The sequence below is a fragment of the Musa acuminata genome, chromosome BXJ3-1, assembly GCF_036884655.1.
Source record: "Musa acuminata AAA Group cultivar baxijiao chromosome BXJ3-1, Cavendish_Baxijiao_AAA, whole genome shotgun sequence".
NCBI lineage: Eukaryota > Viridiplantae > Streptophyta > Magnoliopsida > Zingiberales > Musaceae > Musa > Musa acuminata.
This window is the reverse complement of record NC_088349.1, coordinates 891,370-914,445: the sequence shown is the minus strand read 5'-3', so window position 1 is coordinate 914,445 and position 23,076 is coordinate 891,370. Positions and strand designations below refer to the sequence as shown.

The 23,076-nt window shown below is 39.3% G+C and overlaps 4 protein-coding genes across 6 annotated transcripts; 2 read left to right on the top strand and 2 right to left on the bottom strand.

Annotated features, from left to right (window-relative positions):
- Positions 1–240: 240 nt before the first annotated feature.
- LOC135628518 (uncharacterized) lies at positions 241–7,769 on the bottom strand. Of its 2 annotated transcripts, none has more exons than XM_065135228.1 (14): positions 7,619–7,769; positions 7,453–7,540; positions 7,178–7,364; positions 7,009–7,099; positions 5,648–5,683; positions 5,432–5,530; positions 3,042–3,172; positions 2,870–2,918; positions 2,480–2,569; positions 2,351–2,404; positions 1,505–1,570; positions 745–842; positions 598–677; positions 241–496 (listed from the first exon to the last, which is right to left on the bottom strand). In XM_065135228.1, exons 1-13 carry the CDS (start codon positions 7,697–7,699, stop codon positions 614–616), a joined length of 1,134 nt encoding a protein of 377 aa, XP_064991300.1. In that variant the 5' UTR covers positions 7,700–7,769; the 3' UTR covers positions 241–496; positions 598–613. The 2 variants fall into 2 exon arrangements, with proteins under 2 accessions (XP_064991300.1, XP_064991301.1); XM_065135229.1 differs by having other exon boundaries at positions 241–492.
- A 1,042-nt stretch (positions 7,770–8,811) lies between these two features.
- On the top strand, positions 8,812–10,127 carry LOC135582384 (uncharacterized). Its single transcript, XM_065135230.1, has one exon. It carries the CDS (start codon positions 8,832–8,834, stop codon positions 9,951–9,953), a length of 1,122 nt encoding a protein of 373 aa, XP_064991302.1. The 5' UTR covers positions 8,812–8,831; the 3' UTR covers positions 9,954–10,127.
- Positions 10,128–11,301: 1,174 nt separating this feature from the next.
- LOC135629414 (thaumatin-like protein 1b) lies at positions 11,302–13,585 on the top strand. The gene is made up of 3 exons (XM_065136724.1): positions 11,302–11,712; positions 11,794–12,502; positions 13,239–13,585. Exons 1-3 carry the CDS (start codon positions 11,658–11,660, stop codon positions 13,408–13,410), a joined length of 936 nt encoding a protein of 311 aa, XP_064992796.1. The 5' UTR covers positions 11,302–11,657; the 3' UTR covers positions 13,411–13,585.
- Positions 13,586–13,912: 327 nt separating this feature from the next.
- Positions 13,913–20,007, bottom strand: LOC135629412 (endoplasmin homolog). 2 transcript variants are annotated; one of them, XM_065136722.1, is made up of 15 exons: positions 19,899–20,007; positions 19,652–19,778; positions 19,372–19,525; positions 19,198–19,278; positions 18,995–19,106; positions 18,778–18,904; positions 18,526–18,664; positions 17,396–17,513; positions 17,117–17,301; positions 16,551–16,766; positions 16,289–16,454; positions 16,054–16,195; positions 15,801–15,951; positions 14,554–14,958; positions 13,913–14,350 (listed from the first exon to the last, which is right to left on the bottom strand). In XM_065136722.1, exons 1-15 carry the CDS (start codon positions 19,963–19,965, stop codon positions 14,087–14,089), a joined length of 2,454 nt encoding a protein of 817 aa, XP_064992794.1. In that variant the 5' UTR covers positions 19,966–20,007; the 3' UTR covers positions 13,913–14,086. The 2 variants fall into 2 exon arrangements, with proteins under 2 accessions (XP_064992794.1, XP_064992795.1); XM_065136723.1 differs by having other exon boundaries at positions 16,054–16,189.
- Positions 20,008–23,076: the final 3,069 nt, after the last annotated feature.

Below are 23,076 nucleotides of genomic sequence, written 5' to 3'. Positions count from 1 at the left end.
CTTTTTTTTCTATATCTTTTCTATGACATCGCATTTATAAATATTTATATAATCAAGTTCTTTCTCGATCTAACCCTCCTCCTCCTCCGTGTCGATTTACAATTTACGATTGTCTCGACCTACCTCTGCAGCTGCCACCACCTTCGTCATCATCGCTCGCTATCGCGGCGCACCACCTCCTCCAATGCCATAAGTCATTGAAGTCGACATTGGCCGCCCTAATGTGATAAAGAGAATATCTTTCATCAAAGATCAATTAATGTCACACACAAAGATAGTATTACAGTATTGTTACATTACTAGGAAGCCAGAAATTATGAGTAGATGTTTGTTACATGGTAGTGGATTCATTGCATGCTACAATTATGTGCATCTGAGACCTCAACCTTTGGCACTGTGTTTGATGTTCTAATGCCCTCCTGAGACCATTTCTTCCTGATGCATGTTATGGACCCATGGTTCAAGTTCATCTTAGGAAGAAACAAATGGCAGCTTTCTACACCAAAAGCAAATTTAATCATACATAGCCATGTAAAAGAGGAGAAACAAAATGACTTTACAAGCAAAACATATTCTTTGAGGAAATGAGGGTTGTACCGAGTGTCATGCAGGTTTACTGAGGAATTGCATCAATGCAGAACTTTTTAAAGTTCAAACACTCATCGACCAAGAATTCACTGCATATACGATATGATCAGAGATGTTCCAAGACAGTTTCTAAATTTAGACACTGCCGATGCTTACAAGATTCGTTCAGCCATCTGTGGTGGATCCCATCTAGGACTCCAAGGGTAATCATTTATCAGCGGCGAGGATATTGGTGTGCCTTGAGAATTGAAATGCTGCATATCATGACGGAACGTTGATCAGATTACAGAATATCAATCATCTAATGCATAATAATAAATAACTTTGAGATGTGTTCCATAGAGAAAGTACATGAAAATACTCCACTTCACTAACAAACTTATTTAATAAATTGGAAATACATAAATTATGATTACATGAATACAATGTGTTCCAAAAAGTCCCATCTAGAAGCTCTCTGCAAGCTGATACCCTATGTTTAAGCTATAGTCAGAGCAAGAAAGGATGTCAGAGCAGGATCACTAGTTGACACAATCCCAGTAGGGATTCTCCAGTACAAAAGTTCAACATACACTATGGTTATAAAATGAGTCACACATTCCCAACAATTTGCCACTGCAAGATCCAGCCTCTCAAAAATATTAACACTATCCATTTCAATATTGTCCTCTTCAAGAATTATGATTTTCTTCTTAATTCTTATCAAACTAGTATAAGTGAAAAATCTTATGTGCAAAAGAATACAAGGTAGATAAATGCAGTTTCATGACGCAGGTAGAACACATGAGTATAACAGAAATCTATTTTCTCAAAAACTTAAGCTTGACCTAACTAAAAGATCAGGCCCTTGTGAAGTAGCTTTAACAGGAGCTCAAGAACTATAACTGGAAGAAGATGATCTAAACACTAAAGATACCTGAGAACTTTGCATTACCAATGTCGGTTGCTGCTTTGGGAACTGTGTGGGAATTGAAAAGTGAACCTAGAAACAAAAAAACTGCAATCTCAGCTGAATGTCTTCAACATGTTATAAAACATTAAGTAGCACAAGCATGAAATCTGAGATAAACTTATTACTATTGATTACTGTTCAACTAGGCCAGATAAAAAATAATAAGCAAAGACAGCACAACAGCATAAACTAAGGAAAAAAAGACTCAAGCAAACCTGGACTTAACAATGGTTGACTTAGAGATAGCTTACAGAAGTACATGAGGCAGAAGATGGATAAAGACAAAGGGGACTTCCTAAATGTGATACCATATGAAGTAAATAAAAGAATTAAATAGTCAATTTGATGGCTAACATAAAAAGCAATATCTTTGGTTGAAACTTCTGAAGTTTGTTCTGATTTTATGAGTGCTCTCTAGTATTGAATTTCATTTTAAAAGATGAAAATTTTCAGCATGTATATAGCACACCTTATGCCGGTCAAAATATGATTGTAATTTCTAGATGCAGCCAATATATTCATGTCTTAATTCATCAGACCAAGAAACATTCTGTTCCTAATTCATGCTTCACCCATTCTGGGAATAGTAAGCAAAGTGGATTTAGGGGGATTATGTTTTATATGCAATTATGCATAAACCAACTTGAAGTAGAAGTTCATTTGAAAATAATGCTAATTTCTGATGACCAGTCTGAACTATATTAGCTAAGTTACACTTATGTTGACCTTAGTTTGCTGTGCCTCTGATACTACACATTATATGCCAGTCACCTGTCACATAAAATGAAGATAAACAATTCTTGAACATACCAAAAATGTAAAAGCCCCAGAGGCACAAAGCACAGTAGCTCTCCTGCACAATACCTGATTGAAAAACAATACATAATGAATTCTGAAAAAATACACAAGATTACGCAACAGTGCTGTATAAGGGCAAACCGGATCAGCTTCTAGTGGCCTTCCAAACAGAGGAGATAATGCCTCAATAAAACGTCTTCTAGCACCAATTGATGCAATTGCCTCCACAACCTTTTAAAGGAACCCAGTACATTAGAAATAAGACATACAAAAACTAGTAAAACGTCTTGCTAGATAATTGATATTATGAAATATTATCTTTTAATGCAGCACACTTCTAATCTTATATCTTGAAAAGTCCTGCATACAGACTCTGGGACATGAAGATATACTAAAGTTTCCTAAATGAATATACATTAGGTCTCTTGTTCACTGTGAAGTTAGATATAACATTTCATGAACTGTAGAGGTAAATTCTGATGCATCAATTAATTACTGCTGAATTTTTATTTAGGAAGGAAAGCAACTAACCTGCAATTTGAGATTGTCTTCTATAGCAGGAAGGTATTCAGCCAAGCACCTTTAAACAAAGCAGCCAGTTTAAGCAAAAAACAGATTTTAGTAATAACATTTAATAAAACACATTTAGAAGAAAACAGAATCATATGTGTCGCCAATCTTAATGGAATATCGGATGGCTTACATTCCATCTAACCATGGTGGAAGTTTGACATCCTCTACGGAGAACAAGGTCTTCACTTCTGAAGTAGAAACCAGTTTTACCCGTGGAGCAGCAGGAGCTGAAGAATTTCTTCTACTAACAGGAAAGATAATCTGCACAATGCAGTAGACCAAAGTCTAAATGAAATTCCTAAAATAAGAATATCATTCCATGAATCAAATGTAGAACTTGAAACTTATATGACTGGATTAAGGCTCATAATTACGTTATGGTCATGATTTAGTAGATGTAACAACAAAGGAATCATACAGGAAGTTTGCATTGAGGTTTATCCCATAATATGGTGGCATAAAAGACTACCTGCAACTATAATCTTGAAACAAAAGTAGCTTAGCTTAACATAGACATCCTAAGCAAAGCCATTAACCCACTGTATCAGGAAATCTTTTCTGCAGCTCTTTTTTTTTTTTTTCCTTCTGTTCCATCTTTCACTGTGTCCAATAAAAAACAAACCAATTGCCAATGCTCCTCAAATTTGTCATTTACCTATTCATCCTATGCACACAGATTATAAGCAAAGTTACTTTCTGACAGCCTGCACATGCCGTGCTCACAAATTTCTGGAACCAATATCCCTTACATCAAGCTTTCCAGGCCCACATAGATTTGATAAAGATTTTTTGAATTTTTGGAGGTATTCATAGAAGATGTCAATCTCATGGTCACCCTCCACACTGGTTTTGAGACCTTTTTTCTCTCTTCTTTCTTCCATCTATCTTTATATTCTTAAACGACAATGGCACAGCACATGCCAATGTTGACAAATGAGCAAGGGTCAATCAGGTGTTGAACCATAAGCATAATCATCGACTGGCTCGATGGGGGCTTCCTGCTTGTAACCTCGTGCTAGAACATAATCTAGATTAAGAAAAAATGTTCTCATAAGCATAGGCTGTTCAGATGCTCATACGAGCCATCAATGATACAAGTCGTTCTACTCTCCAAGATAATTTGCTGTATGTTATACTTTCTCAGGGACTTTTACCTTCACAACCTTGCTAATTTTTTCCCTCCTATAACTTACTAGCTAAAAGAGAAAAGAAATGAAAATAAAGGAGAAAAAAACAAACAAACCAACCAACAAACAGATCTCTAGTATCAACTACATCATACACTTACATTGCTGAAAAATAATCAAAATCACAGCAACACCCATAATGCACCTATCGCAAGAAGCTAAGAGCGAGTTCATGATTAATCAACCAAAATTTGTTATATTTCAAGGACTTCTCATAGGAAATCACAAAGTCCAAAGAAATATAACTCTAAATCAAACATCATCTCATTATTGACAAGCATATGAACTAAATTCACTTGATGCACCAAGTAACAGTGATGAGCATGTACTGACCACAGTTCTATCAAAGTCATAAACAGGCTGGGCTCTTTAGAGCTAACCTTGAGCTCCTTCGAATAGAATGCTTTAGAACTTGAGTAGTATTTTGAGACTTAGCCAAGTGATGCACCAAGCTCAAACTTACATCACTATAAGAAAAGTCATTGGACAGCCTAACCTGAACAAAAAACTTATAGCTGAGACCAGTATTCCGTAAGTGCCTTTTATAGACAGACCATGATTAAGTTCTAGTATTCGGCTAGACCTAAATTGTTAGGTTCGATGGCTTGGTAATAACAATAGCTAGCAAGGAACCATCATCTACAGAACTCAATTATTAAACGACATCTTTGGAAAAAGAATGTCAATCTACACTTAATTACATATGAAAAATCATACCAAATCTTCATAATCAGATTTGGTAGCAGTTTATGATATCCTAAAATTGTTGTCAAAGTGTACACAAGACAATAAATGTAAGCATTCATAAATATGATCAGGCTTCATTCTCGAAAATTGTTGCAACCACATGACACATTGTTTTATTTGTGGCATTTGCTCTGGGCCCTATAGTATTCAATAAACAGGATCCCTGACTTACAATCTTTTAAAGATGATTCAGCACCACCATTAATCACGAGAGAAATACATGGCAATTCTGGCACTCCCTGGCAAAGAATACTAGATCTGTGCAAATACATATCCTTAATTTGTTTTCTTTCTTCCTGATACTTATAAGATTACGCAAGTTGTGTGGAACTCACAATCTAACTAGATACACCTTCTTAGAGGTAGTCAGCAAAAACCATGATAATTTTTTAAGGAGGCATGAGAGAGTTCAACTTGAAGTTTCACTTATTTTCTGCAACTACTTGGTTAATAATATACACGGATAGTCCAACAGTAGCCTAATTTAACATACTTGCATAGACAACCTCACTCAACAAAAATTAAATGTACTAAATGGTCAATATTATTATTGTACCACTTGCAAAAGACATCAAACAAACAGAACCTGCAAGTAGATCTTCTGCTGATGTCTCCAGGTGCATGCAGGTACTAGCTTGTTTAAGTCCATATCCAGTAAAGGTACAGCAAACTTCACTTCCTCCAGCTAGACGAGGATGGATCACAAGGTATAGTAGTGAAATAAAATATTAGCTATAGATCCTTCATCAAAATTTGAAAATATGTGAAATCTAGAACAGGAAGAGTTTTTTAAGGAGCTTACCCTGTCAGGTAAGGAAACCAAACAGACTTCAATTCCCTGTAGAATAAGCAACAATAGTTTTGAGTCTCAAACAGGTTATAGGAAAAATCAAATAAAAATAAAAGGAAAAATAAGGGACAAAGTTGTTCCAGAAACAAAGAAAACACTAGAAGTACTGAAAATATATGCCATAAAGAACAAAAGAAAGGTGAATGTCATGAGATCCAACAGTTCATCGGGCTTGTTCACTACAAGAGTACTTCACCTTGTATCATCATTCCATATTTCAAATTGAAATTCAAATTACAATCGTGCAAGCAATGACAATCAGCATAATGACATCTAAGTTAAAAGTTACCACAACCATGAAGGCTGGCTAGAAATCCTTTGAAATATTGATTAATCAATCTCTATTGCACAGACATAGTAATGCATTCCAGCCACGAAATAGTTGTGGACACCATATGACATTGTTAATCAAGACAATGGGCATACCATCATAAACGTAACCAATTAACAATCAAATGTATAAAATTGTGAATTTATCATCATAGAAAGTGTAATGTGCTCCATCAGAACATTCGGACAGAACGATGGTGCTGCAGTTATATATGGGATAGAGAATCTTAAAATAAAAACACATAGGCCATCATTTATGTCAATAAAATCCAATGATCAATTAACAGAACACTCGACGCATTTGATTAGAATATTTCAGATGTAAAATTGAACGGCCTTCAGCATAAATGAAAAATTGTTTTTGTGTGTTCAGTATATTCACAGAATACAGTCACCTTAAGTGCACTTTATTTTTAAGTGCTACCACAAATGTCTGTCTAAATCAAACATACTTCATCATATTGGCTCCATAAAAGGATAAAATGCATGACAAAACATTGAACACAGATGATAGCACTCATGATATGTGCTCATGTTGTTCCACTGAAGAAACAAAAAGGTTTATTCTTTTTCAAAGATGATTGCCGCATAAAACACTTAATATGACTTTAATCAAGACTATAACTTATAATTACCAATTAAAGTGGCAAAATCAATTATTGTTAAATTAAGAAAGATGACACTGTTTCCATTGTCACATGTAGTTAGCCCTACAACCCGATTATTTCATGTCCTCAGTCATAACCCAATACTCAATAGGTCATAGTCACTAAAGTGCTTGTGAACATGCCAATGTTTGTCTTTCAGTTTTTAAAAGCATCAATAATTGCTTCGTAATTATGTTAAAATCATTTATGACAACCGGGATATAGACCATGTCATATACTCGTTAGATTTTATTACGGATGAAAAACATAATCTTGTGGAGAGCACATCCATTTGTAAGTGCCAAACTGGTAAACTGTAAACATAGGATCGATTACCTCCCTGGGAAGCATAGTATTCATTTCAAACTTTATCCTCGCATCATCAAGCTCTCCTACCCTCCTCCTCTGGTAATGCATGTACAGATCCCTATTTCCGGAACAACAAGTAAGCAACCACAAGCAGACACGACTGCATTAATCGCCTCAAAGAAGAAGAATCGAGAACCTCAGTTCATGGACGAGAGCCATCAGCTTCGAAGGGTCTTTACTGTTCCAATCACACAAGCTGCTCTTGCTCACCCGCGCCTCCCCCTCACTCGCAATATCGCCAAGGGGATCAAAGTCGTCGTCTTCCGACGAAAAGACGACATCCGGCGCAACGGAAGGGTGGAGTGCGTCGTAGATCACATCGCCTGAAAGAAATCCAACTCCAATTTAGGGGAAAAAGCACAGGAAAACTCAAATGCACGGCGTTTGATCATCACGGGAGGCAGTGCTCACATTTGACGTAATCGAGGCAGAAGGGGATCGAGAGGGTGAAGCGGTCAGAGAAGCGGGCGTTCCTGGAGCCCGCCCATATCTGCTCAACCTACACCGAGACCGCCATGGGATCAAAGAAAAGATGAGGGCTTTAGAGGGGGATCGGTTTTGGGAGTGGAAAGAGTACCTTGACGGAGAGGGGTGAGTAGGCGAGGAGGTGGTTGAGTTGCGCGGCGATGAGCGGCGACAGCGGTGGCTCCATGGACATGACCGGCGTGGCGGAGGAAGGTTTCGCCCCCTGGATCGTGGTTTGAGGGCCCGAGTTGAAGTGCGTCTTTTCTCCGCCGTCTTTTACAGAGATGAAAATAAACATAAAACTGAAAATAAATAAAGAAAATAAATCTTTCACTTTTTTTTCTTTTGTTGCTTTCTTCTAACTTTTTAATAATATAATATATATACAATGCTTTTGAATAGGTTATATAATATTTAAAATATATATTATAATTCTATTCAAAAATATTATAATTGTCATAGGTTGAAATTTCTCTATTCATTTTTTATATGATTTTTTTATTAGCTTTTAAATTTATTTATCTTAATTATTTAAATATACTTTATAGCATTTTGGTGGATGTGTTAAAAACACTATAATCCTATTCAAAAATACTATAATTGTTGATTTCTTCTAACGTTTTAATAATATACTATACATACAATGCTTCTGAATAGGTTATATAATATTTTTAAATATATTATAATTGGCATAGGTTGAAATTTCTGTATTTATTTTTTATATGAGTTTTTATATTAGGTTTTAAATTTATTTATCTTAATTATTTAAATAGACTTTATAAGCATTTTGGTGGATGTGTTGTTTAACTTAATTAAAATTTCATTAATAAGATCTAAATTAAGCACTCAGTCTGGGATACATCCTTCCACTGGATTAAAGATTATTAAGCACCTTCTTAAGTCCTAAATGCATGGGTGGATTAGCTGTTCTATCATGGATTAGTCCAACCAAAAGGATCAAATCAATTCTCCCAAAATGATCAAGAATTCAATATTTTATTGTTTGACATTGTTGTGGACTATAGAACAAGCGTCATCGATCATCTCATTCCTAATCCCCCCACATATTGGAACGGTTGCTCTGCAAAGAAGATGATTTCCAGGTGACTTCCTTCGTAGTCCATCAATCTACCAACTCTTGCATGGCTAAACAATGATCATTGAGCTCCCTACTCCATGATCTTTCCTTTAAGGGTTGTCTTTTAGGTCATCATCGATGTCTTCTTCCTCGTGGCGAGTTGCACCAGCCCTTCCCTTCGAGCTCCTTCAAATACCCTTCAGTCTCATCCATCGGAGGTCGCACATCCAACACAGACCAAGCACTCATGGCTTCCTTCTTCCTCTTCCTCTGCATCTCTTCGCTCATCCTCTGCCCACCTTCGCAGGCTGATGACGCCAAGGCCGTGCACACTCCCTTGGGCACTATTCAGAGGGAGACGAAGCAGCAGATCCTCGCCACTGTGCCTCCCAACCCGTCGGGGAACACCGAGCCCTTCCTGACTTCTCCCTTGGGCAAGTACGTCGGCTACCTCCTCCGCCGCGAGACCGCACCGGGCGCCGGCGGCATGGGCAACGACTTCTGCTACATCCAGATCCAGGAGGCAGCCTCCGGAGCCAGCGTGTGGGAGTCGGAGTGCGAGCCGGTGAGCAGCGCGAACGCGTGCAGCCTCGTGTTCTGCGATGCCGGGCTCGCGTTGTTCGATGGGAGCAACCCGGTATGGGACACCGGAGCCAGCGGCCACAACAACTTCCCGGCGACGTTGGAGCTGGTCGACCACGGCGACATGAGGGTGATCGACAAGGACGGGGAGTTGGTCTGGAAGGCCAGCGACGACGCGAGGGTGAATCAACACTGTGGGTTGCCAGGCTCCCCGGGGCTGCCATCCGGCGCGCCACCGTTTGTCGGGCCAATTGGTGGAGACGACAACCCTCCATTCGGCCAGCAGCCGCAGCAGACAACGCCATACCCAACCAACGGAGCTCTGCCATTGGCACCGGCGTCGGCTCCGTTGGTCGCACCAGCAAGCGGAGACGAGAATAGCAACGGAGATCTGCCGCTGGCACCGGCGTCGGCGCCGTTGGTCGCGCCAGCAAGCGGAGACGAGAATAGCAACGGAGATCTGCCGCTGGCACCGGCGTCGGCGCCGTTGGTCGCACCAGCAAGCGGAGACGAGAATAGCAACGGAGATCTGCCGCTGGCACCGGCACATCCGCCAGTTGTTGCACCAACGGGTGGGGCCGACGACCTTGCAGCAGGGGTGCTGCCTTCAACGAATCCGATCAACGGAGCATTCGGCCAGCAGCAGCAGCCACATGGATTGCATGGGGTGACGGAGCAGCCGCTGGTGGACAACACTCCTTACGACAGCGGGAGCTCAGGGAAGGAGGGATCGGTCGTACTCTTCTTCTCGGCCGTGGTTGGTCACTTGATGCTTTATGGTTTCTGAGAGGTGGAGACGTGTGCATGCATGCATGCATGGGGTGGTGATGGTGTTGTGTCGTACGCTTGAAATGTCTCCACAATGTATGTCTGATGGATGGTCATGCTGTTTCTTTCGATCGCTACTAATTAAGCAGTAAATTGTGTTGTAACTGTTGGTAATTGCTTGCAGATGGAATCCCAATTACATTATTGACATAATAGCGATTTAAGTTACCAAATAAAATGGTCACAAATGAGGAGTTTAATATAAATTTTTTTAATTATTTTTTATGATAAATATATAATAATAATAATAATTAAATTATATATATATGTGTATATATATGATAAAGTATTATGGATCGAGAGCAAAATATCTTCGTTCGATCGTTCATTGATAAGATCGATGGACGAGCGTTTCTACGATATAATGGTGTCCTTCTAATGGTAAAATTATTACGAAAGATATCGTTAATGTCTATGTTAGCTTGATATGATCTAGACTCATGAGTACATGATTGTCCGAGATGCCACTTACACAAATACCAAGATTATGAAAGGCTTCACAACCTAGCTCATTCGACGCCAAAGTTAATAATTCGAGATAAATAAGTATAATTGTTAATGACAAAAAATGACATCTTTATTATGTTAAAAGGTAAGCTTTTATACTTGATAAAAAAATATTATATGAAATATTCTTAAAAAAAAATAATCATCTTTAACTATTTCAATTTAACTTTTTACTGACACAGGCGACAATATAGAGATAACCTATGATTACCTGCTTTGGACCAACGTCTATGCGAGTAGATCGGTAAGATTTAGCTTTTGTCTTATTCTTCTATATATGATTATATGTTGCATGATGATTAATCAATAATATCTTTCATATCTTTCAACTTTGTTTTGTTTGATACTTAACTTGTTTATTTACGTTGTGTTTTGTTTTTTCCTCATTTGAGCTTGTAATATACAATCATTTCACTGTTAGAATGATATTGATCGAAAATTTAAAATAGTATAACGATATGTTGCGTTCGAAATCAGTATCTCCAAAATGTCTAAAGAGAGTTCATACTTTTTAAAGATTTAATCATGTCTAACAAATAAAATTTCATGAATTCATACCATTATTCATGATTTCTTAGCATTTTGATTTATTTGATCAAATTAGTTTTTTATTTCTTTTTTTCATTAAATTATCTTATTTCATTTATCAATGAGTTGATTATATAATATAAGTTTCAAAACGAAAAGAAAATGATTGAGCCGACTCACGTCAGACCGCGGGTCGGGCCGGACTAACCCAGCCCAGGCCGGCCAGTTACTACCGGCCGGCGACATAGTGAAGTTGACCAGAGACGAAGCCGGCGAGTGTTCTTCCTCCGGTGCTTGATGTGGAAAGCCGTGGCAACAGAGACTTCTCTCCCAATTCATTTTGGGAAACCTTTCTTTCCACGTTCTTTGTTTTCTTCTCGGAATCAGAAACCAACGCCGAGGAGAGTTCGTCCATCCCAAGTTGTCTTTCCATCGACTATACATATAATACTGCTCTCTCTCTCTCTCTCTCTCATGTGCTGCTGTCTTCTGTCTCTCCGTGCAAGCAGCACTCGAACGTTGTAGAGGCAGCAGATACAACGGGAATAATAACGTTATCATCTCCTTGGATTCTTCCCTTACAGATCTCTCTTCGAAGAACAAACAAGAGCTCTGCAGAGACTTCAGAATGCACCCTCTCCTTCTTGTCCTTGCCCTCCTCATCGCCTCCTCCTCCTCCTCAGGTAATCCCTCGAACTCTTCCACCATGTGCTCGATCTCTTTCTTCGGTCTTTAGCTTTATGGTTTTGGTTTTTGTTCATTAGGTGTGCTGTCGACGACGTTTACCGTGACCAACGACTGCGGGTACACGGTTTGGCCGGGCGTCCTCTCCAACGCTGGCTCCTCTCCTCTCGCCACCACTGGGTTCGCCCTCGGCCCCGGCGAGTCCCGCAGCCTGGACGCCCCCGTCCCGTGGTCCGGCCGCATCTGGGCCCGCAGTCTCTGCTCTGCTGACGCCAACGGCCGCTTCTCCTGCGCCACCGGTGACTGCGGCTCCGGCGCGGTCGAGTGCAACGGCAGCGGCGCGAAACCCCCGGCCACCCTCGGGGAGTTCACCCTCGGAGGCGCCGCCGCGAGAGACACGGACTTCTACGACGTCAGCCTCGTGGACGGCTACAACCTCCCGGTGCTGGTGGCGCCGCAGGGCGGGGCCGTCGGCGCGGGCCGCTGCGCGCTCACCGGGTGCACGGCGGACCTCAACGGGCTGTGCCCGGCCGAGCTGAGGGTGGTGGGGGCGGGCGGGCAGGTGGTGGCGTGCCGGAGCGCGTGCGATGCGTTCAGGACGGAGCGCTACTGCTGCAGCGGGGAGTTCGGGACCCCGAACGCCTGCGGACCAACGGCGTTCTCGCAGCTGTTCAAGAACGCATGCCCCCGGGCTTACAGCTACGCCTACGACGATGCCACCTCCACGTTCACCTGCCCCACCCCCGCGACTGCCGGCTACGCTGTCACCTTCTGCCCCAGCAACACCAGGTACGGCGGCGACGCCGATTAGTTACCCAAGATATTAAACTTGATTTATTGCTTTTCTAAATAAATAAACAATAAGTAAATCCCCAAGTTTTCATTTTAACCATACGTTTTACATTTTTCGCTGTAACGTACCTTCACTTTGATTGGCGAAAAGAAATACGTGCTTGGAACTTGCAATCAAACGCCGGGTACAGAGAATGGGTATTTAATTTACGTTTTTGGTCGAATGCCATGGACGTAGGTTCATGGGGCCCATCCCAGCCGACCAGTATTCTTTATCAAAAATCGCCTTCTATCGGTCGTGTAATCCTTACTCTCGCGCTTACCCGTGCTCTCATAGGATCAAGACTCGCGTGGGTCCCACTTAAGGTCTTCCAACAGCATTGCCGGTGGGACAATGGGGCTAAGTGGTTTGTCAAACATGCATGGATGGATGTGTTGAGTTTACTATAACAAAGTGCAAATGGCGTGAAAAAAAAAGGAAGAAAATAGAAAATAAAATGCAAATTGTTGTCGCTTCAATCATGTGACAGTTGAGCTGTCCATTATGATAGAAGCGGTCGAGCACGTGAAACAAGTCAACGGCTAATTTATTGTTCCACTGAAAGACCAAATCGTCTTACAGATGAAGTCGTCGATCTCCATGCAAAATAGAACGCATGAGACCTCAAATCACTGTAAGAGCTTGCCGTGGCTGACGTGTCTCTTCCATCTCTTTGTTCTTCATGTGCTGCAGCTTGCAGCCCAGAGGTGGAGCTCAGAACCCCAAGGCAGCAGGCTTGCCGCCGACGAACGAAACCATGGTCTTCTTTGGCGCTGCAAAGCCGGCTGCTGACTCTCTCCTCCCCTGGCTTGCAGCTTGCTTGTCCTCCCACCTACTGCTGGTGCTCTCGCTAACTCTCCATTAACTATAAATCTAAGTATTCTTTTTGACCAAGATGGTTGGATTGATTTCTATCTTTTCTTTCTTCTTGGCTCTGTATTCTTTAAGCCATACATATGAGCCATGTGAAGTGTGGAGATTGGTGTACTGGATATGGTTTCTTTAATGAGAACTTGGTGTACAATTCATTTTGTACTCAATATACATGGCATTTGCACTGTTTCCGAAGTTTGAGATGCTGCATTCATGATCTGGAATGATATACAAGTTATGCATGTGTCATGGTGGTCGGTGTATGGTGAACAAACAATTTCTGTTCTATGTCTATTTATCTCGCAAGAAGCTACAGCATCTCACTACAATGAACAATAAATAGTAATATTTTGTGCTCATCCACAATTATTCCCAAAAAACAAGGAATACAGTTACCGCATTTCAAATGAAGCTTCAATTTCGGTGGATGATAACTGTCTACTGTTCACGAGAAAAGCTACATGCCACAGTAATCATAGAAAGAAAGCAAGAAGTCACGAAGGGAAAGCTTGAATTCAAAGTAAACATCGTGCACCAAATTAGCAACATCTCAATCACAATTTGAGGTTACACATCGAAACTGGATGGCTCTAACCTGCTTATAGTCTTCTGGGTTCTTTTCCTATTTGGAATTATCAAAACCTCTGAAAGGATGAGATTATAGAAATCTACAATTCATCCTTGAGCGAAGACTCATCAATGTCTTCTTTAATCTCATCAGATTCCGTGTTTGAAGTTGTTCCCTTCCCTTCCTCCTCGGCTTCCTCTACATCATCCTCCTCTTCTACCGTTGCGTCAGGACTTATGTCGAGGCTCTTTTGCACAGATTTGTATATACTCGAGGCAAACTCCTTTGGATCATTGAGGATAAAACCACTCTCCATGAGGGCCGTTTGGTATATCAGTCGTGCTGTATGCTTGAGACTCTCATCCTGCATATATATTTAATTAATCGGCAATTAGAATGATGATGAATTGAAGGCACGAAAAGTAGAGACAAATGATAGGAGAAATTATGCAAATTTCTGGATGTTTGGCACTTGGTATTGAATCTACGCCGAGGTATATAAGAAGAGAATTGTGGAAAGTTTGAGCTAACGAAAGACTAAAAAGAATGTGAAGTTTGATTTGATACCTTTGAATCTTGAGCTACACGATCACGAAGTTCCTTGATGACAGGATGCCTTGGGTTAATCTCCAGCACCCTCTTGCCACGCATGTAAGCTTGCTTGCTGGCATCAGAGAGAGTTTGAGATTGCATGATCTTCTCCATATTTGCACTCCAACCATATTTGGATGTGACCACCACACAAGGGGTGTTGTCCAAACGGTTGCTTATCTTGACTGAATCTACATTCTCACTGGAGAGAGCATCCTTCCACCAGTTGGTCAATTCCTTGAAGGAATCCTTGAGGTCCTTCAGCTTCGAGTCTTTTCCAAGTTTAAGACCTTCCTTCGACACATTCTGGAACTTTTTGTCTTCATAGTCCATCAGGTATTGCATCAAGTATTCATCAACTGGATCAGTGAAGAATATGACCTACAACATTGAGAAAACACATAAGAGGCTAGAGAAAATTGGGCAAAAGATTGTAGCAGGCTGATCCTGTTAATTTTGAATGGATAAATGTGGAAAAATCAAACAGTCATCAAGTTAACATGCTTTAAACAGAAGACCTGGACACTCCAAAAACAAAATACTTGTGAGGCATCTTTAGCTTCAACAATATTAGAAGTAATGAAAGACAAATAATGTTCCTTTATGAAGAGACTACTGCAAGTCAGACTAATCTGATTTCACATTGGCACAAACCCATGGGAAATTCTAAGACTACAATACTCGTTTTATATTATTCTTAAAATTTAATTATTGCAAGAAACTGTTCCATCCAAAAGAGTCATCAACCGAAACAAATGTCATAGGCCTAAAAATGAAGTAGATCTCACCCACTCCATTCTGATCATTCCCAGCATGGATCATACTTTTGACCCACTGACCTGAACAAAAGCCAGTCCAGTCAGATCCTTGTAATTGTGTGTGAACCAAAGCAAGCTTGTATCAATTTGATCATGGCCCGATCCAATCTCCAAATATATTTTTATATATTATTTAATATAATATATACAACTATCTATTTGTATTATATATAATATATAATATATCAGGGCCGACAAGGGTGGTAAAGAATATCAGTGATGAGGATCACAGTCAGCGCAAATATGGATCCCATTCCTGATCCTTTGACCATGTTAGGATCTGGTCCATTCCAATCAAATGAGGATCTGAAACAAATTGACCACAGTACAATCCAGGTCCAATTCATTTACAGGCGTAAATTGCAGTAAAGGTAAAAAGATTGCAAATAAAACACATCGACTGACCTCATAATTCTTCTTTGTGAGTCTCTCAAGGAATGGAGATTTCTCCAATTGTTCCTTGCTAGTTCCCGTAATGTAGAATATGTCCTTTTGCCCCGGCTTCATTCTAGAGATGTACTCATCCAGCGAGGCAAGCTTACCTTCAGACTTAGTACTGTAAGCAACAGACATTTAAAGATGTTTAGAACCAGATAGAATTTTGGAACCTATCAGAAAACATAAAGAATGAAAAAGGAAATTTAATAATAGAACAAACCTCTCAAATCTAAGAAGCTTGGCAAGACGATTTCTGTTATGTGCATCCTCTATGATTCCAAGCTTGATAGATTTGCCAAACTCATTCCAGAACTTAGTATACTGTCCCTTCTTCTCATTCTCTTCACTTTCTTTTTCTGAAAGTATTTCACGGAGATCAAAGAAAAAAAATCACAACTTAATTAACAAGCAGCAAAGCCGCTACAAGTAAAAAGAAAATATATAGAGATGTTAACCTGTTTTATCTTTATTATGGAACTCATCAGGGTCCTCATCTGCAATTCGTCGAATCATATCAAGAGCCTTACGGATTAACTTCTTCTTGATTGTCTTTAGACTATTGTGTTGTTGAAGCATTTCTCGTGATACATTAAGTGGCAAAGTATCCGAGTCAACAAGACCCTGCACATAAAAATATTGCACAAATGAGATCGCTAATATAACAAACCTGTCCCACCAAGTGAGCTCAGATACCACTTAAGAATGCTGTTTGCTGACCTTCAAGAAGCTAAGGTACTTAGGAAGAAGTTCATCAAACTCATCTGAGATGAAAACCCTTCTGACATACAGCTTCAAGTTGGACTTATTGGTGTTGTAATAACTTTCATAGAGATCATGGGGAGCCTTGGGAGGCACAAAAAGCAAAGCTTTGAACTCTACATCACCTTCAGCAGTAAAGTGACTCCACGCCAGTGGCTTTTCATCGCTGAAATCCTACATGACCAGGAAAATTATAATGAGAATCAAATAGCCAAGAAACTCGAGTGCTATTGTACAAAGTAAACAGGGCAAAAAACAATCAATGGCTTCTGATACATATGTGCCAAGCACATGCCAGTCCTGGAAGAGTAAGCAGTTATGTAACTTCAAGCATGACATTTCAGTCATATGACCAGGCACGACAGGCCTGGTATCCCATGCTCACAGTATCATACATTGGTATGAATGACCTCACTGACAAAAATGGATAAAAAAGTTGAAGGCTCATGGTTTTTTTTTCTTTGAAATTCAGGTGCTAAAGCTCCAGTCAAACATCTACAAAAACACAGATGACAGAAATTTACCTTAGCTAAAGAGTGGTAGAATTTAGAGTATTCTTCATCAGTGACCTCCTTTGGATTGCGAAGCCATATGGCTTTCACATCATTCAGAACTTCCCAATCATAAGTTGTTTCCTTCACTGTCTTTGTCTTCGGCTTTTTCTCAGAAGCATCCTCTTCTGTTTCTTCATCTTCTGAAGTCGTTTCAGCTGTCAATTCAAACAAGTCACCAATGTTACAAAATAATGTAACATGTATTGTAAAAGAATGTCTTCAACAAAGAGAGAATAATAAAAAACATACATGTTTCCTCTTCTTCAGTAGATTCTTCTTCATCAGATGGAACTTCAACGTCCACCTCTTTGCTTGCCCAGAGGTATATTGGGAAGTTGATGAACTCAGAATACTTTTTCACCAGTTCCTACAACAAGAGAAGTAAATTACAACTTATCTCTTTGGCTGAAAATCAAAATAATTTCAAGAATTGTGCAAGCTAACTAAAGACTCAGATCAGCTTATCATATAGCTATTAGTACTTTGATGCAGGTAAAGTAATAGCAAAGGTCAAAGGACAAATGTTAATAAGCTGCTCAAACTTAAGCCATAATCTAGATTAAATTCTATATGCTATTATCGTACCAAAAAATATCAGATCTCTAAAAGGAATAGTTAATCAAAATTATCATCTGACAGGAAGCTCCTGAAGTAATACAGATTGAAAAGAATCAGGAAGTTTATAAATAAAAACACACTTAATGGCCTGAAATCATAAAAAGGTCAGTGCAAATTCAACTGTAGAATTCATGAATGGTTATCAAAGACCAAAGAGTAAACGTTAGACCCCAGTAGAATTGTACAACAGTCATATATCAATTTTAGCAGCTACTGTAATGACTGAAAGAATGGATACAATTCACATCAAGAAATATTTCAGTTTACTTTTTTTTCATTTGGGAAAAATCTAAATCAAAATAACTATACAGTTTACTTAGTTTTAGCCTATGGTATACGAATATTCATAGCATTAACTCAAAGTAATCGACAACATGATATCAAATTAAATCAAACATGACAGAGGAACTTATTAGAACTTATGCATTTGAAAATTTCTTGATATATTACTACGAATTTGCAACTTTTATAGATATGATAATGAAGTCCACAGTCAGACTAAAGACAATATTTGATAGGGTACAAATAGTCACTGTGCTATGACCAGACGAGAAATCTAACAAACATATCACAGGCTGGCCACCCAGTGGACCGAAGTCAAGACCAATTTTATGAATAACCATAGTGAGTTTCACAAAACCTGATGTTCATAGATGATATCACTGGTGTTAATTAAGTTGAATCACGAGGACATAACACAAAGGAAAATGTAACAAAGTACATGCAGAAGAAATAGATACTAAATTAAAATAAGCACCAACCTTCAACTTATCTTCTTCAAGATACTCCTTGGCTTCATCCCTCAAATGCAGCCTTATCTCTGTTCCACGACCCAAAGGTTCATTCCATGTATCGTCAGAGATTGCAAACGACCCATCAGCCTTGGATTCCCATACATACCTGAAAGACCATAAGAACAAGTCAAAAATGTGATCAACGCCTAAGAATAGCCAGCAGCAGATCACAGAAAACTTATGGATCATAATAAAACATATTGATGACTATCAACTTACTGCTTGTCATCATTGTGCTTGCTAATTACTTCAACATAATCAGCAACCAAGTACACTGAATAGAAACCAACACCAAACTGCCCAATGAGATTCAGGTCACCTCCTGTCTGCATTTTCTCCACAAAAGCTGCATAGAAACAGTAGTACTTTCTAAGCTTGTACTCCCAGTTGGGATCAGAAACTAGACCACTAATATAAATGATAAAATAAATAATACCTGAAGTTCCAGATTTGGCAATCGTCCCCAAGTTTTTAATCAAATCTTCCTTTGTCATACCAATACCTCGATCACGGATGGAAAGGATCTTCTTTTCCTTGTCCAACTTTATCTGCATTTTAACATAGATATATCTTTTCTGTCATTTCGAATTCTCCCGTTGAAGGTATAAAGGAACTATGTTTTCATAAGATGCTACTCACAAGGATATCAAGCTTAGTGTTGTCGCCTTCACCCAGGACGTCCTTATCGGTGAGAGCGAGGAATCTGATCTTATCCAATGCCTAATTGAAGAAATAATTGAAAAAAATAATCACATCGAGATGAAAAGAAGGAAAAATATCTATATAACGAAAAGAAAGGTCCAATCTGCTTACGTCAGAGGCATTTGAGATTAGCTCTCTCAAAAAGATGTCTTTGTTACTGTACAAAGAATTGATGATAATATCCATCAGCCGAGAAACCTCAGCTTGGAACTCGAACTTCTCAGCGTTGCTTCGCAGAGTCTTCCTCGAGATCGACTCCGCTTCTCTATTACAAATCATGAGAAAAAAATAAATCATCAAAGTATAACACCTTATACTAACAGATCAAGCAGAAAGAAACAAAGAGAAAGGGCGAATCGGAAAATGAAAGTGAAAATGAGAAAAGAATCACCTCTTGGCGACCTCTGCATCAGTGGACAGCCCATTGGGAACAGCCCCGAGCTTCTCCTCCACCTTCGGCGGATCCACGAGCTCGTCTGAATCCCCGCTGTCCTCCGCATTCGCGTGTAGATTCCGCCCTACAAAGATCCGCAAAGATTGAATAGGAACTAGCTCTAAAACCCTAGAAATCGAGAACCAATCCAGGACACGTCGCTGAGATCAGATCCGGGAAGTCAAGGGTAAGATCGTGGGAGTACCGCGATCGGGGACGGTGGAGAGGAGGAGGAGAAGGAGGAGAGCGGAAGGGAGCGCCCACTTCCTCATCGCGTGCCTCAGTCTCAGTGCCGGCTTTGGGTTTCCGTTGGTTCTGTTCGGCTTGGGTTTTGGAGTATATATAAAATGGTAGCCTATGTTACCGTGTCGATGACGCTGATCGCGCCAGCGTGGAAGATCAGACGGATGAGACAAGTTTATGACACGTGGTGGATTTTTAGTGGCTTTCAAATGGGATCTTGACGTGGAGCAAAGCGGATTAAGTCAAGTCTTCCGTGGGTCCCGAATTGTTCATGAGAAAAGGAAATGGACGTGAACCGTTGGATCTATGGGTCGTACAATTACGGACGGACGAGATGGTTTGAGGGCAAGGAGCCATTCTGGAAGTTTCCTTTGCGTTGAACAAGTGGAAATGTGTCATTGGCCGTCCTTCTATTGTCGACGTCGATGCGCGGTGGCCGAGTGGACCCCGCTGGTGACCGCCGATAGGACCTATCGCGTACGAGTTGGGCTCAAGTCCGTGAGTTCACCGTGGCATGATGTTCATGAGGATCATCTACAATTGCATTTTTAATTACTCGTCATACTCTCACGTATCGTCCGTTCCATGATGTGATCCCTCTCTACTGACCGTAGGATCGATCGAACCACCTGGGGGTGAAGGAGATCCTAACACCAAAGGATGTCATCGAGATCCCACGTTATGATTCGCACAATCGATTGAGCTGTGAGATCCGCGCTGTCATCAATCGACGGCGATCCTAACACCGAACGATGTCACCGAGATCCTGCTTTATGATTCGTACAATCGATTGTGCTGTGAGAGCCGTGCGATCATCAACGAACAGTGGGATGGAGGTGAGTAACAAGCCTAGTGATGAAAGGGATAAATGGAGGTGACGATCGAAGGGAGAGAGAAAAGCGGAGATTGACGAAAATGGTGATGGCAAAAAAGAAAAGGAAAAATTAAGTATCATGATAAAAAAATAAAAAACTGAAGGAGTTGTGACTACAATATTATATGAATTGGGTTACAGAGACAACGTAGAGAGAATACGAGGACACTAATGATGGTGATAAATACAAGAGAGAAAGATAGTCTGTTGATGAGTATGATTATGAGGAATTTGAAAACGATGACAACAATAAAGAAAAGGGAATGAATTGTCGTGATAAACCAAAAAATGAAAAGAAAGGAGACATAAGTACAACGCAATACGAAGAGGGTTGCAAATGATAACATATACAGAAATTTAATGATAACTAGAAGACGAATTATAGTAATTAGTTCAACATAAGGAGTATAAATATTTTTAGGTTCAGATGCTTCAAAGAAAGAGGTGACGATGAAAGGGAGAGACAACCGTGGTGAAAGACAATCGTGGTGATGACGATAAAGAAAAGGGAAAAACAAGTATCTTGATAAATTAAAAAATAATAATAATGAAGGGAAGGGAGACATGAATATAGTATAATATGAAGAGGGTTACAAATGGCAACGTAGAGATAATATGAGCTATATATGACATTGATAACAGTGATAGAGGTGACAAAGAGATAGTTAGTTGATGAGCAGGATCACGAGGGATTTGAAGATGATAGTGGTGGCGACAATAAAAGGAAAAGAAGTATCATGGTAAACAAAAAGATACGATAATAGAGAGAAGAGAGAGGTGAGTACAAAATAATATGAAGAGGGCTGCAAACGATAATGTAGAGATAAGTTTGATGACAACTAGGAGATGAATTACAATAGTTAATTTAACATAAGGAGTATAAATGTTTCATGTTCAAGTGCTTTAGAAATGTGAAAAAAAAATAAGCAAAGTCTTGTAACTAACTTAAAACATAAAGTATAATCTTCAAGAGGGTGGGTGAAACCAAGAAACTTTTATCTTCTTAACTTTTAAGAGAATGAGTAAAATCAAGTATCTTAGTCCTCTTACATATTTAAAGACCATTCAAAGAGACTTAGTAAAATATAATAATTATCAAATATTTACCAATTGTGATCAGTTCTATCAAGAGTAGAATGTCCGCTTTATTTCATAAAAGAATACAAGTCGAAAGTGAAAGTGATATGAAACTACTTAGAGGCGACAACTAAGCACGAGAGAAATCAATGGACAAATTTTATTAAGAAAAGACCTAAAAAAAATTGAAAATCTAGGAGACGATGCTCATTAAAACTCCAATAGACATTCACCTAGTTTGAGTGGTGTGAGACATTTGAGAGACTAATGCATAATAAGGAAAGTTTTTTTTTTTTTTTTTTTCATTTGAGGGATCTATTGTAACTAACAAAGATCGACACTTGATCAACCTCACACTATAGTTAGAGTTATTGATGAGTTGAAGTAGCATTGATAGATCAAAGCTCGACTACTTAATAATAGCGACGAAGAGCAGTTGAAGCTAAGAGACATGTTGCAATTAGAGTAGAAAATTAAAGATTTAGCAAAGGTAAAGAGATCTAATGTCCATAAAAACTTTGATGATCACATCAAAAGAATAGGTGAGGGAGAATATTATAAATAATTCTATACTATGGTGTTCGATATAATATTTATGTGTCCATATCTTTTGATTTGTTTATGCTTTGCACAACATATAGATGACTTGTAGTATACTTAACAATCCCATTTTGATTGGCTCTTATGATTATTCCAATTATGTAAATACAGATTATGTGCAATCATTATGCAGAGATAAAACTACTTAAAAATATATTATCTAGGTAGTCATTTTAAGAATTTTTTTGTTTTATAAAGCGATATAGAGTATCAGCCAGAAGTATAACACCTTGGAGCTACCCACATGGAATATAATTGGATGAGCCTTTGGAATAGTGTTTAGGGTTAGTTCGTTACCTTGTTCAGTAGCATCAATAACATCAATTTTATTGTATGATCGTTTCGAGCGTGTGAAGTTTATGTCTATAATTTGCATTGATTATCAAGTATTTGATGAAATGTCTATATATGAGATCCTAAGTTAAACGCTTTCTCTAATCCGTTTTCTATTTTGTATGTTCTCGAGGGACCATAAAAGATTTCGAGGACCCTAATACTTTACGAACATACATGCAAAGGTGTCGTATAACTCAGACAAAACGAAAGGCTAACCCTCATTGGTTGAGATCACGACCCTCGTCGTTGATGA

Excerpts from the sequence above, each read along its gene's own strand:
- LOC135628518 (XM_065135228.1), bottom strand. The coding sequence starts at position 7,699 with ATGTCCATGGAGCCACCGCTGTCGCCGCTCATCGCCGCGCAACTCAAC. Across the intron at positions 2,919-3,041 it reads CCACCATGGTTAGATGGAAT|GTGCTTGGCTGAATACCTTC; the intron begins GTAAGCCATCCG and ends CTTTGTTTAAAG. Across the intron at positions 678-744 it reads CAGATGGCTGAACGAATCTT|TGAATTCTTGGTCGATGAGT; the intron begins GTAAGCATCGGC and ends TCGTATATGCAG.
- LOC135629412 (XM_065136722.1), bottom strand. The coding sequence starts at position 19,965 with ATGAGGAAGTGGGCGCTCCCTTCCGCTCTCCTCCTTCTCCTCCTCCTC. Across the intron at positions 16,455-16,550 it reads AGTACCTTAGCTTCTTGAAG|GGTCTTGTTGACTCGGATAC; the intron begins GTCAGCAAACAG and ends TTTTATGTGCAG. Across the intron at positions 16,196-16,288 it reads CCATAATAAAGATAAAACAG|TTTCAGAAAAAGAAAGTGAA; the intron begins GTTAACATCTCT and ends TCCGTGAAATAC.
- LOC135582384 (XM_065135230.1), top strand. The coding sequence starts at position 8,832 with ATGGCTTCCTTCTTCCTCTTCCTCTGCATCTCTTCGCTCATCCTCTGC.
- LOC135629414 (XM_065136724.1), top strand. The coding sequence starts at position 11,658 with ATGCACCCTCTCCTTCTTGTCCTTGCCCTCCTCATCGCCTCCTCCTCC. Across the intron at positions 11,713-11,793 it reads CGCCTCCTCCTCCTCCTCAG|GTGTGCTGTCGACGACGTTT; the intron begins GTAATCCCTCGA and ends TTTGTTCATTAG. Across the intron at positions 12,503-13,238 it reads TTCTGCCCCAGCAACACCAG|CTTGCAGCCCAGAGGTGGAG; the intron begins GTACGGCGGCGA and ends CATGTGCTGCAG.